We start from the raw sequence: 15,102 nt of genomic DNA on the forward strand, positions 1-15,102 counted from the left end.
CCTTGATCTTAGTTGCCTAACTCATGTCCATTCATCAATTGGAGTACCCCAAGCTAGAGAGGAGAGAAGAGAATATGATAGGATTGCTATACCACATCTTTTACCAACATCCTATTGTTGGAAAATTAAATATTAGTGTTTACATAAATTAATAATGTGAGTTGTTATCATAACTCACATAACTATTATGAATGTGAGAAAAGTTATTTGTTAAAATTTGTTTGTTTGTATTTAGAGTTGTTAAAACAACTTATTATAATTAGAAAATTCATTTAGAAAGTTTCCTATAAAATAGGATGTTAGAATACTATAAATCTGTAATATGCTTTGAATGGAAATACACAAGAAGAAGCTCGTATTGATTTATTTTAATTACTCCAGCTTCAGTTTCTGCCCATATTTACAAGCTCATATTTTGTGATGCTTTGGATATTCACTTGCGTGAGATTTATATCTGTGGGGAATAAGTTAGTGCATGAAAATGGTCTTAGTATGCAAGCCTTATATCCTTACACACTGAATATGGATGTGGATCGTTGTTACATGAACATAGTGTAAGGTGTAGAATCTGAAGCTCTGTCAATGCTTTGGTGGATTTATTGAGAGCAATTTGTAGAGCTTTAAATCTGCAATAGATACTTGCCATACAAGTATCGTGAGAATCTCAGCCAACAATGTGAAGAGCGTTGGTGGACTGTTGAACCTTTTGAAGTTTGGGCAGAACTATATCCTTGGCCGCAGGTAATTGCAAGGGCACCAATAGTTTAATGCAACAGATCCTTTGTGTTAGCCGTTCCCATATGCTGGCTGCGTGGAGAGTAAAGAGAGCAACGTGAAAAGGGGCGCATGAAGTATGAAAGGAGCCGCGTGAGATTTTGAGGTGGAACACATTGGGAGAAACATTAGGAAACAAGCTCACCCCTGTGGTGTGACCCTCCCTTCATTGCCGCAGTGTTTCCCATTGATCTCACTAGATTTGCTATATAGAAGCTTCTTTCACCACTCTGACGAAATTTATTTTGCATTGATTTGACTGTTGGAAATCTATCATCACTTCAGGATTCTAAGAATGGTGTTTGGAAATCAATGGCGCATGTAGCTGTTCGAACCAGTATGCAGTTTCACCAAACAGTGCATTTGGTTTTTAATGTAGATTGAGTGTCTATAGTTTTGAAGTTGTATTTGAATACGGTATATTATTTGATGTCAAAATTTTTGAGTTAAAGACAAAGGTGCATTATGGGTGGAATTGGACATCTTAAATTTTATTTATTTATTTAAGGGGTAGTCATGGACAAATTAAGTTTTATCAAGAAATTTGAAGGTAGAGATTTTCATATATGGTAGATCCAGATGCAGTTACACTTGATAGAAAAAGATCTTTGGGATGTTGTTGACCAAACCAAACTCAGTCATATCAATTGATGTAAATCAACTTGTGAAGTGGAATATCAAAGATTAGAAAGCTTTGGGAACTATTGGTCTCAACTTATCAAAAGCATATTTATACCATGTGGATTTTGCAAAATCGCAAAAGAGATTTGGGAGTCATTAAACAAGCTCTTCGGTTTACAAGCAAAAAGTGGGAAGACAACATTGAAGCAGAGATTATATGGATTAAAGATGGAAAAAAGGTACAAAAATGGCAGACCATATCAGTAAGTTTCACTCTCTTCTAAATCAGCTAGCTGGAATTAATGAGAAAGTAAAATATAATGATGCCAAAGCAAAATTTCTGAATAGTTTGCCTAAAAATATGTCTAGAATGGTGTTTACATTAAGTAAGATAACCATTAGCCTTGTAGGGTAATATCTACTCTACTTGACCATAATGAAGACTCAGAATCTGAAGAGGTCTTAAATTTGTACATAACAAAGCAAGAAAAGGCAAGTACAAATCAAGCATATTCCTTCAAAAGGAAAAATCAAATGGTTCTATTGTAATGAAAGAGGATATGTAATTTTGAATTGTAAGAAGAGGGCACAAAATCTACTAGATGATAAAGTAGATCATCATGCTTCCTTAGCTAAAGAAATTGATTGGGAAAACCATGCCAATGATGAAAAGCTATCATGTCCTAGTGATGAGGAATACATGCTTTAGATAAATTCAAGATTGGAGGTTGGAGGTAGAAGAGACTAGAGGACAATCAATGTCCTCTCGTCAGTCACCAACAACGGGGCTGCTTATCAACTCCGTTGGCATTTCATTTTCTATGCTTTTTAGTGTTCCTAGTTGTGTGAATAAGTGGAAATTTTACATTATGGGGGGAAATAAAAACCAATGTTCCATTCCATTTTGTGCCAAAATGACTAGAGTCAAGGGCAGATTCTCGTGGCAGTGGTGGTTGTCTATGCTTTTTGAGATCGAGTGACATCGATCGATAACAATGACTATAATTAAGAACATTGTGTTCTTATGGAATGCGTTTTTTATATTTGTGATATGTATGTTGATTTCTATTAACTTCCCTAGTGTACAAGCATAGTAGCAAACAAAAGCACCAGAGTAAGTTAGTTCATGGATCTTGAAAGGTTTTGTGGGAGGATCCAAAAAACCATATGAGGTGGACAGTTGGTGGGTTCCTGTTCATGTCCAGGTTTGTGGTAAGCATGTGTGAAAACCATGGAAGGTTGATAGGAGGTGCCTTTTGTTTTGAATCAAGATCATGAGCCACAAGAGTTGGGCTTACTACATATGTAAGGTCTGGGTTCTTACCATGTTCACACTAAGGGTGGGAATTTTGGGAAATTAAATGTTAGTTTTCACATAAGTTAATAATGTGAGTTGTTATCACAACTCACATAACTATTATGGATGTGAGAATATTTATTTGTTAAAGTTTGTTTGTTTGTATTTAGAGTTGCTAAAACAACTCATTATACTTAGGAAATTCATTTAGAGAGTTTCCTATAAAATAGGATGTTAGAATCCTATAAATCTATAATATGCATTGAATGGAAATACACAAGAAAAAACCCACATTGATTTATTTTTTATTATTCGAGCTTTAGTTTCTGCCCATGTTTACAATACCTATTGATTTTTAGAAGCGAGGTGCCAATTTTCTTATTATCTTGAACTCATAAGGTTAAATTAGAATTACAAATATATTACATAGCTCTATTATTTCCATGATTGGTGACATTGCATCATTGCACTACATATTAGAAATAGTTTGATATAATTTTTTTTGTTACATAAGATAGCTTAGGTTAGATTATGGATTTAATTTTAATTTAGCATAATCAATCCAAATCATTTAAAAAATTCCTCTCTGATAGGGCAAGGCAACAAGATCTAAAAATCTTGCTAACAACCCAATGCAATCAATTCATCAAATCAACCAAAATTAGAACAAAATAAAAAATAAAAAAATATTTTCTTAAATTATATTTAAAATCATTTAATTGAATTTGCTAATTCACAATCTAAATTTGAGGAAAATATAAAAACATGGTATAGTTGTCTATTTATTGCATTTGGATTAAAACATTTCATTAATTTATCTTCACTTAGGAAAACAAAAAGCTATTAAAATTTCTTCATAACATTTCCATGATAATCAATGACTTGAACAAAACAAGTGCAAGCATAAAAAAAACAACAAGCATCTAAAACAAGACACCCTCTTATTTATCTCGTACAATGTCAAGATCATGTGGCTTGGGGTTAAAGAGGAGTGGGTAAGGTCCATTTTGAAGGAGCTCAAAATAAGAGCTAAACTTTCTCTATGCCAACGATGCACTTGGTCATAGAAGAATTACCATAACCAGACCTCTTTAGAGGTTTTGCATGCAATAACAAACATTCCAACCACAACTCTACATCTCAACATAATTGTCTACCATCAAACATTCCTTTTTCATGGAGTGAGCATTCATTTCAATAAAACATTCACCTCACATTCAAATATTATTGACACTCACATGACTCTCCTTCCTCATAAAGATGGCATTCCTTTAGACATTTCCCTACTCCATTGGCTCTTGCCATGTAGTATGAGTGATTTGACCTCACACAAACTACAAGTGCAACACATGCTATCTCAAGTCCAACACATACACAATCTTGGTGAGTAGATTTGGAGCAACACAAAATAGGCCTAGGGGCACACTCTATACTTAGAAATACTATAATAGTAATGTAGATGTACCACACATATGATGGAAAATATGGATAGAGTGTGTAAGAAGAAAGAACATAAGAAAGTATATAGATAATGAAGTGTAATATGAGATGATGTTAGTGAAATATGTTATAATAATGTATGGTCAAAGGGTATGTAGTGAGATTATAAAGAATATAATAGAGATTTCATTATATCCCATGGATGTGTGAATGGTGTATGAATGCATGCACATTTTATTTTCTTTTATTTTTATAATCCTAGCACATATGTTTTGTTCTTCTTCCTTATCCATTATATTGAAGTAAATACAACTCTTCTATAGAAATGAACTCAAACTACTAGTCTACATTTTCTTGTCAACAAGCATGTCAAAATATCCTCCAATGAGCAACCACGACCAATGTAAGACAACAAAAGATTATAGTGTGAATAAAAGGGAACTCCATGTATCCTTATTAATTTGATACTTTAGCTCGCATGAGCAAGCATTATTAGTCTTACATAGACACGACCATAACAACACTTGTAATAATTAACCCTACCATAAAATGGAATTCCATGCATCCTTATTAATTTTGATATTTAAGGTTGGGTGAAGAAGAATGCAATCTTATGGGGGTTTATAAGTTAAAGATTTGGCCCTACTCAAAAGTATGAAAATGGTCAAGGAGCTTTGACTTTTGATCAATAATGAAAAAATCTATTGTTGGATTAGCTACTTTACAACAATGCTAGAAAATTAATTCTTTCAATGTAATACTTAAAGTACCCGTCGCTTTCACAAACTTTCTTAGTGGCCAATTAGAACAAGATCCCTTTTTGTTAGTTGAAAACTATCAAGAAATCTCCTTGGACAACCAAAATTTGCATCCCAATAGACAAGCATATAACCATGCCTAATACAACTCCTTCCCATTATGTTTCATTATTGGTTGGACTCTTAAAAAAGAGAACTATCATGAATGGAGCTCCCATCTTTGTTTTTACACCGAAGGCGTATTACACTCCTATAATGGATGCACAAATATGTGTTAATAAAAACTACAAGCATTAAATTTGACGTGTTTGTGACACTTAAATGCATGAAAAATAAAAAAAATATTTTATTTATTTTCTCCTCTCAACTATCACCCTCTGAGTTTAACTATTAATCAATTTTGTTTATCTCCATCACATAATGGATGCATAAATACGTGTTAATAAAAACTAGAAGCATTAAATTTGATGTGTTTGTAACACTTAAACCCAAATTAATATAATAATAATCATAATTGATCTTAAAAATATATATTTTTTTGTTTTGGTGAAGAGTTTAATAGAAATATTAAAAAAAAAAAAGTAATATCTTAATAATAATTTAATATTGATTGCAATATTATAATGTAATAATAATTTAAATTAATTATAATATAATAATATGATAATTTTTAAAGTGGAATGATGAACACATATGATATCATTAGATGTACTTTACTTATATTTCTCTAAAAATAAGTATACTAATAAATAATAAAACTAGTATTTGAAAAAACATCATCAAAATTCATTTTTTACAACATTTACAAGAAGAGCTTCCACAATTTATTTTCCTTACATGAAGAAGAATAAAAGACAAAAGACAAATGACAAAATATCACTTACAATAAAAATAATATATTCTAAATATTATAATTCTATAATATCCTAATCTAATGGCTTATGACTGTATAAATACTCAAGCTTAATCATCAAAATATTTAATTAACACAAAATTGATATAATAAAAGATCAAACTTCGAAAAAAACAAAAAACAAAAAATTGAATTAACTGGACTAAACCACGCTGAGCCTTGTCTGAAAAACATGAGAGAATAGGACTTGAGTAAGGTGGTGAATAAAAAGATTTCAGCTAATAAAGTTCACGATGGAAATCGGTTTCAGTTAATTCTCGAAAGCCATGTGTTTAAAATCTCACCATTTTCAAATTTCTGGCATTGTGTTTTCAGCTATCATCTGTTGCGCCGCAGAGATGTATTCTTGGGCGGCTAAACCCTACCCTGCCTCCAGAAGAGCACTGAATTGAGCAGCATGGCGCATCGAAGAGTATGGCGGTTAAAAGAGATGAGCAGGGCCAAAAAGACTTTACATCCCATGCCTCCAAATCCCCCAAAGAAGGCGTTTCCGATGAGCCTTCACGGCAAACAATGGGAGGATTCTTACCATTGGATGAGCAATCTGGACGACAAGGTGGCGATGCGGCACATGAAGATGTTGATAGAGCAGGAACACAATTACACGGAGGCCGTCATGTCGGACACCCTCAAATTGCAGCACAGATTGCAGTTCGAGATGGCTTCCAGAATGTACAATGATCTTTGCTCTCCTCCTCTCCGTTGGGGCCCCTGGTGAATACTATTTTCGTTACTTGTTCTGCTTGCTGCTTCTTTTCTCTGTCTTTGCCTCTCAACTTTATGCGCGCAGGGTGTACTACAAGCGCATAGCTCAAGGGAAAGCGTATCCGGTGTTATGCCGGAGGCTTGCAAGTGCCAATGAAGAATTTTCATGGAACAATACTCCCTCTTCAGGATTTGATTTCAAAACAGGCCAAAAAATAGAACAGAAGTTGCTTGATTTCAATGAAGTTGCCCAGCAGTCCGGAGGTATATTCACATTTCTTAATGCTAATGAAATGAAAAGACTTAGAGGTAAAAGCTTCTGGTAAATTATGTACACACAATTACATTTTTGATCATTATCAGGATGATGGGTCACTGAGTGTGATAAAAAACTTCAATGAATCATTGATATAAATACAAAATATGTAATTTAACAGAATTTTAACTCCATCTCCTGGACCGTGAAAAATTAGTATTTATTATGAAATAAATTGTCTGCTCTTCATGTTTCTCAACTCTTAAGGTAAAAGCAATCCCTCACGTACAATGCTTAGGCTTTAGTTACACATGCAGCAAAAACTCAGGCAATTCTTTTGAGCTTGATGTTCATCTATACATTTTTTCGTGTTTGGTAATTGACTGTGGCTTTCGCCATATTTATTTATGGGTACCTTCATGTCACACGGTGTTGTCCTGATTGGCAATAAAAATTGAGAAAGTTATTTTGCTCTTTTTGTGAACTATCTATCTCTGATATTAGAGGATGAGTACAAGACTAGCTCAATTTCCTTTTGGAGTGACTCCAGGATTATTGGGTTCAGGGTCAGTATTTTTCATGAGCTGCTGTCTAGTTCGTTTCTTGTTATCCCATATGTTTGCTAGTCATCAAACAACATGCTAACCTCTCCATACCTTAACAGTCAACATGATCGCATAAACTATTAAGCAGCTCTATGACTATCTAATTCGCTAACAGATGGGACAGCCTTTAGTGTTATACAACAATTTAATTAGTTGCCAAAAACACTGATAGAAGAAAACATGAAATGTTTAAAACTCATTATATATTTTTGATTGGTAAATGGTAAACATTACTACGAATAATCATTTTAAATGCATTGATGAAAATGATAAAAGGCGAAGGAATTTTTTTAGGTTCATTATCTTTCATATTATGTTTGACCTCCTTAGCATGGGGCGAACCCACCTAGTTCATTTCCATAGTGTTTCTATCAACCTGTTTGCTTGGTAGGGTTTGAACCTTGGCTTTTTTCTTGGCAACTTCTTGTTTCAATTAGTCAGCATAGCCTGTTAAACACATTATCAGATATCGATAAACATTGGAAAAACCACACAGGTGATGTATCTATTCCATCAAATATCACTTAGGAATGCACCCAACCTCATCCATTTTTGGCCCACATTAACATGACTGCTTAAAGAGGATAATCTTGTCCAACACCTGGGTTATTGCCATGGCTTTCACTCTGCCTTACTTCTAGATGGCTTGTTGGAATTACTATTCTTGTGTTTAAGTAGGAAAGAAGCTAATTTAACAGAGAAAATTAGAATACCAATATTTAATTTTATTTCTAAAAAATGGCTATCCAGTGTTTCAAACTTATGCGTCTAATTTAAAATGAAATCTACACAATGAAATTATAGTAGCAAATTTCAACATTAATGATGATTGTTGCTCAATTTAGTTTCTCTTAAGTTGAAAAGCCTTTTAACATTTGAAAAGTGGCAATTGGTTGTTGTGTTGCTCTCAACCTTCAGTCACAGATGTTGCTTTTCTTCTTCATTTGCTTAGGTTCTTTGGTTCTTAGTCAAAATCATTTAAAAAATCAATGACAAGCGTAAATCCTAGAGACTTGCAGCCTTTATTCTTTTATAGAGCAGTGATTAGGTGCCCTATGGATGGTCTAAATCTTTTCTTAGGTGGTTCTCTTTTAGCTTCAAGTGGTTTGACCCCACATAATCACTTTATTAGGGCCTTGCCTTATCTTTAAGAGTATTACTCTTCACTTTGCATTGTTCATTATAAATAGATCAATGATGCATGGGACCTTTGGAGATTTCAGACCTTATTCTTTCTTAGATCTACGATTGTTGAACATAGGGGCTCGTCTATCTGTTGCTGAAAATCCAACACATTGCAATTTTCTTTTATCAACATTGGAGCCTACTGGCAATAGGATCAAACATGATCAAGAATAGTGTTAATTTTTTAGATGAGTATTAAATAACACACTGACTTAAGGATAATTTGTTTACCCCAATAAAGATTAACTTCCTATAGAGATGCTAGCAAACATTTCATAATCCATTATCGAGATTATAGAGAATGAGACACTTGGGTGTTTAAACAAGTCACAAGGAGGTTTGTTTTGAATGTGTCAATGGTGTAGACCATAAGACCACGATGGCAAAAATTGTGTGAAGCATAGAGCTGAGATTGACATATATGCTGTAAAATTTAAGTGCATTTTGATAGCAAGGGCACAAGCCAAGAAAAATCAGTAGAATCACTTACTAGTTGAAACGAAAATACTAGTAGATGGTAAGAACCAAGTCACAGGCTATAGCCAAGGAACTCTGTACGAGAAAAAAGAAACCAAGTTTTTAGTGAGAAAAGTAGGCATTTATCTCGTTAACATTTTATTTGTCCTTTTCAAGACAACGCCAACTGGAATGGTGTGTGAGGAAAATCTTCTCACCATATTTGTAGGGGAAGCTCCCTAATCTATTCTACTACTAAAATCTAAAACAATAAACAAGTTTGCTGCTCATGCACAAAGCATTGAGAAGCAAGCTTGAACTATCTTTTTGATCTCAGAGATTCAAGCACAAGGATTGAATTTTTTTGTCACCAAAAGGATTTTCTACTTATGCAGCTAAAACAACAACACTTTCCATTGATTAAAGTAGAGATCAATAGATCTGTGTCAACATTAGGATTAGCTTAACAAAGAATCTAATACTAATGATAGGAAATGGAGTGCAAGACTGAAAATAAGTAATCACTTAGAAGCATGCAAAGCTACTTCAAGGAACAAAGAGAAGTGCCACACAAAGTTAAGACACAGATCTTATTAGCTATCATACTTCTCACAATGCAATGATTTAACCTCAATGTTTGAATGAAAACTTCAGTAGCATAAGTTTGGCATCAATTCATTAACAAATTATGTGCTCAAAGGACCTACATATAATCTCTCAAGAGTTAGTTTTAGGGATGAAATAATAATAAAATATTTCCCATTAAAGATTTACTTAAAAGCAACCCTCTCTTTATCCACTTAAAATAGCCTAAAATAGGCTATTTTCAACTTCAAACTCCACTTTCTCCTAAATATAGCTTGCCTAGAAAAGAGAGGCCACAATTTGCTGATCTTTGCTTTAAAACACTTGACTTGGCATGGGAAACTTGAAGTTGCTAATGGAAGGAAGGGCAGATTTCCTTAGTGGCTGTGCCAATGTTCATGTTATGTCATTCACTTAAAACTTTGGCAGAACTTAGGACTGGTTGAACCATTTCATTTCTGAGCCTAAAAGGAATATTTTCATCTCCTTGTTAATTGGCTGGATTCACTCAAGTATTTTGTTTTGTAAGTTTAGGCATACTTTTTAGTGGCAAAGTCTCTTCAAATGTGCGTCCTCAAACTGGCTTCATTTCCCCCCTTTCTGCTGGGCACTCATCACTTGTTTGCCATTTATTTTTTAATCTCGACAGAACTTTTGCTGGTAGAAGCCACCAAAAAATGCATCTAATTTCCACTTAAGCTTCCAAGTTACCTTGGCACTGTTTCCTAACACACCTACCCTATTTATGGTGCACTTCACTAAGGTGTCTGCCATCTTAATGCATTTTTGGACTGGCTATGCTACTAGGAAATGGCACTCCATGTTGAATTAAAACATCTTTTTCAACTTGGCGCTTTTCACTTATGTTCTTGCCACCCTAAGAACAATTAGTAACTGGCTTGGACACCCAAGAATGGCACCAGTTCTTTATTTAGCCATTTCTTCCTTACTTTGGCAGGGTTTTCTAAGGTTTATGCTACATTTTCGAATAGGCACATTTTATATTTGCTTCACCACTTGGGAATAGTGCCACTTGACTAATTTGCCAAGTTTTCCCTTAGTGCAGTTTGTCGCTTTGCCATTCTTTATGCTTGCTTGGCAGAATTTTCTCTTGATGCTGCCATTTTGAGTTATCCTTCCCCCTTATATGCTAGGCGCTAATCACTTAGGCAATTGCCATATGGAGCCAATTGGGAGGAGTTTTTCTTGGCTTGCACCATTAAAAAGTTCACTTGGTTCAAGTCCTTTACTCTCTTCAAATGCTTGGTGCACTTTTAAGTGTCAACATGTCCCAGCCACCTTTCAAGACTGAATGGAAATCTCCTTGCCATGATTTGAAGCTTGCTGATCCAGCTTCCATCCCTTGGCAATTGTTGAAGATATGTAGCTTCGGTTGGATTCCTTTGACCGATCTAATCAAATGTCCAAGTGGCCTATCGGCCACTTGGACATTTGTATTATTATCCCTATCCTCTACCTACTGTAGATCAGTATTCTGATTATCGATGACAATATTACATTATGATTATTATTGATTTGCATTATAATCATAATGTAATATCATGATCAATTATTACTGCTGTGTACCATTATTGATTACATTATAATATTTTGATTAACTATCGGTGCTTATACACATCACCGATTCTATATGTAATTGGTAATAGTCTTATATTACCGATTACATATATAATCGGTCAATTGTTATACCGATTGTTATTGCATTATAATCTATCAATTTGTTATCGCTGATCAAAGATTATTGTGGACTCACATAGAGTCACGACTCTATGTCAAACATATACATATATTATTGCACATGTTTCATTTGAAATGTGACCAATGAAAATCGATAATATTGTGAGAATACTCTGAGCGATTACCCTGTGACAAAATGCTGTGCACACAGTGTCAAGAATCTGATAAATTCGAACTGTGTATAGTTCGATATTTTCCTGCAGTCAGAAATTTATTAAGATATCAGTTATAGAATAACATTCTGCAAATTGAATTATACATCTAGAATACATATAAAATTAAAATCATCAGCTTTTCTAAATCTGATCCAAACTTAACAGCAATATTCACCATCGATGTGGATCTTCATCATTTTCTTATGCTTGCATGTAGTTCTTTGAAGGTCATCCTTTGTTTGGTCAGACTTGTTGATAGTCATAGTACTCCACCCCTGGAAAATTTGTTAGAAGAAAAGACTCAAGACAAGATGAATATTTGCAAGTTGATTGGGGAGACTATAAGTTCAAATGTTGTAATGTCCCTTTTTGTAAATGCAGTAAAATCACAATTTCCAAGTAAAAAAAGAAAAGGAATAGAGGAACATTAATTGATCTTATTCAGTCATGCTTATTGAATTCCCTTTTCCTTCTGTCTTCCCCCATTGTGGTTCTCAACCTTTATAGCTTCTGTTGATGTGGCTAAAGTCGCATTGCTACGACTCTATCCGGCCAACGCATAATAGAATTTACTCGCCGAGTATCCTATCCTCTCTTGTATAAGGAAGCCCTAATGCTGTTTTTAATCGATCAAAGGGGACAACCTGAAGGTTCTAAATGTCAGTTTTTGACTGCGGGATAACTCAGTGATCGATGTGTTTTGCTGGGAGCACAAGGGGCCTTATGTTTTGCAACAAGCTGGTCTGTCGCGATTCTCAGACTGAGGAATAAAATCAAAAGGGAAGGGATAGGGGACCTAAACTTAACAAGACTGGTGTGTGGGTAGACAAATTCGACATAACCAATCCCTGCTTGGGTAGAATAACTCACAACCTCGCAAGAACGGTGCAATCTTCAAGGGGACTTAGAAGATTTTCACACTGCAGGTGCATGGCTAAGCACCTAATTCTAGTGCAGCTCAAACGGACACCTCGAATTGAACTAAACACAATTTTAATGGCTCAGACTAACCATACATAGGGATACACAATCAACATATCCCCAATGGTATGAACCTGAATCCATCAAATACCTGCACACCAAAAAGATCTATCTAAATTGCTGAAAGAAACCATGCAAATAGATTAAAGCCAAGATGATAAACACCAAATCAATGTCCATTATATTGATTCTAGTTGCTATTACAACAATTTCTGCAGCATTTCTACTCTATTCCTTAACTATTAAATTCTAACCTTCTACAAAAACTCTAACCTGGATCTAACCCTTTATAATGAGAGGCATCCTGCCTTTTATAGATTTTGCAAATTGAACCAGAGGCTAGGATTGACTGCATCTAAGGGCCCCGATTTGCCTTCCAGAAGCATGGTAGCTTTAACCCATGCCTACTCAATTCTCAGTTATCCACCCAACCACTATCTCAACTATCCACAACTGTTTGGCTTTAATTTAGTAAATTTGGCAGTTAGAGATAACTGACTTGTGTCCCCTCACTTTGAATTCATTAGACGGGGCCCACAGACAACTCTCTTTTTACATTAAACAATTTCAGTTTTTTAAACTGAATTTCTGGAATTAAATCCAGCTGTGTATCCTTCTGAGAATGCACATTTTGTAGCATTCTGTGTTTTTCACTTCGGTCTTACTGGTTCAAGTGGTGGCGCGCTTCCTATACTTCATTTTTTGATCTTGCGCTTTGCATCCTCGCTTCCCGACTTCACTCACGGTCACGTCTCCAATTTGCGCTTCAAGTTGATGCTCTAGCTCTTCCCGATGTCGTCTTGCGAACAATGAATTCCACTTTTAATAATCATTTTGGAAAATTAAATAAATTAGTTTAACAATCATATTAAATTCTATCTTTAAATGCCCCTCTTCTCCAATATGAAGTTCGGTTCTTTCTCTTGATTCGCTCTCTTACTTAGATGAAATTCGGGCCTTCTACATGTTTTGAGCGATTTAGAATTTTAAGTGAAAAGGGGCCTCCTTTGCAATTTTGGGTCTAAGGGGCCTTTTGAGAGACTTTATTTCAATGTTTTCTTGCCTCCTTAGTCAAATTTTGAACCCTTGAAGGTAAATGCAAGATTTTCTTTTCAAATTTAAAATGAATCCCCTTCAAATTTCGGCCCTTTTGGCCAAGATGCGAGACTTTTTGTTAAAACGTCTTTCACTTTATGATTTTCGGGCCTGTGAGAGGGAATTCATGAGTTTGTCCTTCTTTCCTATTTTCGGCTCTAGAGGGTTAAGATGGCGTGATTTTGGAGTTTAAGTTCAAATGCCCCTTTCCTAGCAATTTCAGGCTATCAAGCCTAAATGCGCGATTTTTTCTCATTTTGGCACTTTCGGCCTATGGGAGGATTTTGCGAGCTGTCTGCTAATTTCGGCCAATTCGGCCGAATTGCGTGGTTCGAACTTTTTGTTCTTTTTCGGCCTTTTGCCCCTTTTCGGCCTATGAAGCAATTTTGGGCTTTTGGCTTTGTAAGCTTATGGGAGGCTTTGTGCGATTTTGAATTTCTTTGTTTATAGTCGGCATATAGGATTCTCGGCCAAATGACCCTTTTGTGCGAATTGTTTTTGCGCATTAGTTCATTTTTGGCATATGGGTCAATTTGTAAGATTTAGATGTTTCTTTAATTTCGGCCAATGGGCCGAATTGTGCGATTTGTCTTCTTAGTTTCCTCGGGCAAATGAGGTGAAATATACGATTCTTGCTTGGAAGAAGTCGGGTTTAAGAGTGGAAATGCATGATTTGTGTGCCATTGCTTTTCAGCCATTTAGGCCCAAATGCACGATTGGATTCTTTGAATGATTTTTGGGCTTCATAGACCTTTTGCGAATTTGAAACCTTGAAGATTTCGGCCTTAAAGCTGATTTGTGAGCTTTACTTTTTTTTCTAAGTTTCGGCTTAAAGGCCGAATTTGAGAGCTTGTTGAGTTTTCGGCTTGAGGAGCCGACTTGAGAGTTTTAAAAGCCTTTTTGATTTTTGCATTTTCGGCCCACTACTCTGCTTTGCGAGCCTTTGTCATGAAGGCGTTTTGACTTGTTCGATTGTAGAGGCTATCGACACAAAGACCTCATTTTGCCGAGCCTCTCTTTTCGTTCTAAACATCCTAGGCAATAATGGAGGGGTTCTCTCTCATTCGGGCAGCCAGAAGGGCAATGACGGGGGTCCCCTATCAAAAGGATGGGGTGTGTGTGCACTATGCACAATAGTTTCATGTCTCTTGAAGAGAGGCAACTCTTGGAGGTTGCTATCCTAGTAGGAGGGTCACACCCTTCTTAGTGACATCTCTTCATAACTCAAAAAAATAGTTGTTGTTAAGTGCCTTTAATTTCTGTTAGTCATTGATTTGTTATGATGCCGGCTCCTTTATTTTAATTGCTATCACTTTATGTTGTTATTCCTATTAATCATTGTCCTCATTACCTTCCCCCACATTGCTGTCTAGACTATCGTAAATCCACTCTATCACATCTATTTTTTCAATATTTGTGATTTATATCCCTTTTATCTTGGAGGTGGGTCAGCTAGCATAGGGTATATAATTCTCAATACAAAAAGTAGTCGACCCATTTAACTTTCTCACTGACTTG

General features: G+C 35.3%; 1 protein-coding gene across 2 annotated transcripts in view; it reads left to right on the plus strand.

Annotated features, from left to right (window-relative positions):
- The first annotated feature begins 5,945 nt into the window (after positions 1–5,945).
- Positions 5,946–15,102, plus strand: part of LOC131067560 (uncharacterized) — a 213,518-nt gene continuing 204,361 nt past the window's right edge. Inside the window, exons 1-2 of one of the 2 annotated variants that reach the window (XM_059213045.1) lie at positions 5,946–6,517; positions 6,594–6,772. In XM_059213045.1, the coding sequence (XP_059069028.1) occupies positions 6,201–6,517; positions 6,594–6,772 (496 nt within the window). In that variant the 5' untranslated portion in view covers positions 5,946–6,200. The remainder of the gene's footprint in view (positions 6,518–6,593; positions 6,773–15,102) is intronic. The other variant, XM_058002637.2, reaches the window with a different exon arrangement.

Source organism: Cryptomeria japonica, chromosome 10 (assembly GCF_030272615.1).
Source record: "Cryptomeria japonica chromosome 10, Sugi_1.0, whole genome shotgun sequence".
In the NCBI taxonomy this organism is placed as follows: Eukaryota; Viridiplantae; Streptophyta; class Pinopsida; order Cupressales; family Cupressaceae; genus Cryptomeria; species Cryptomeria japonica.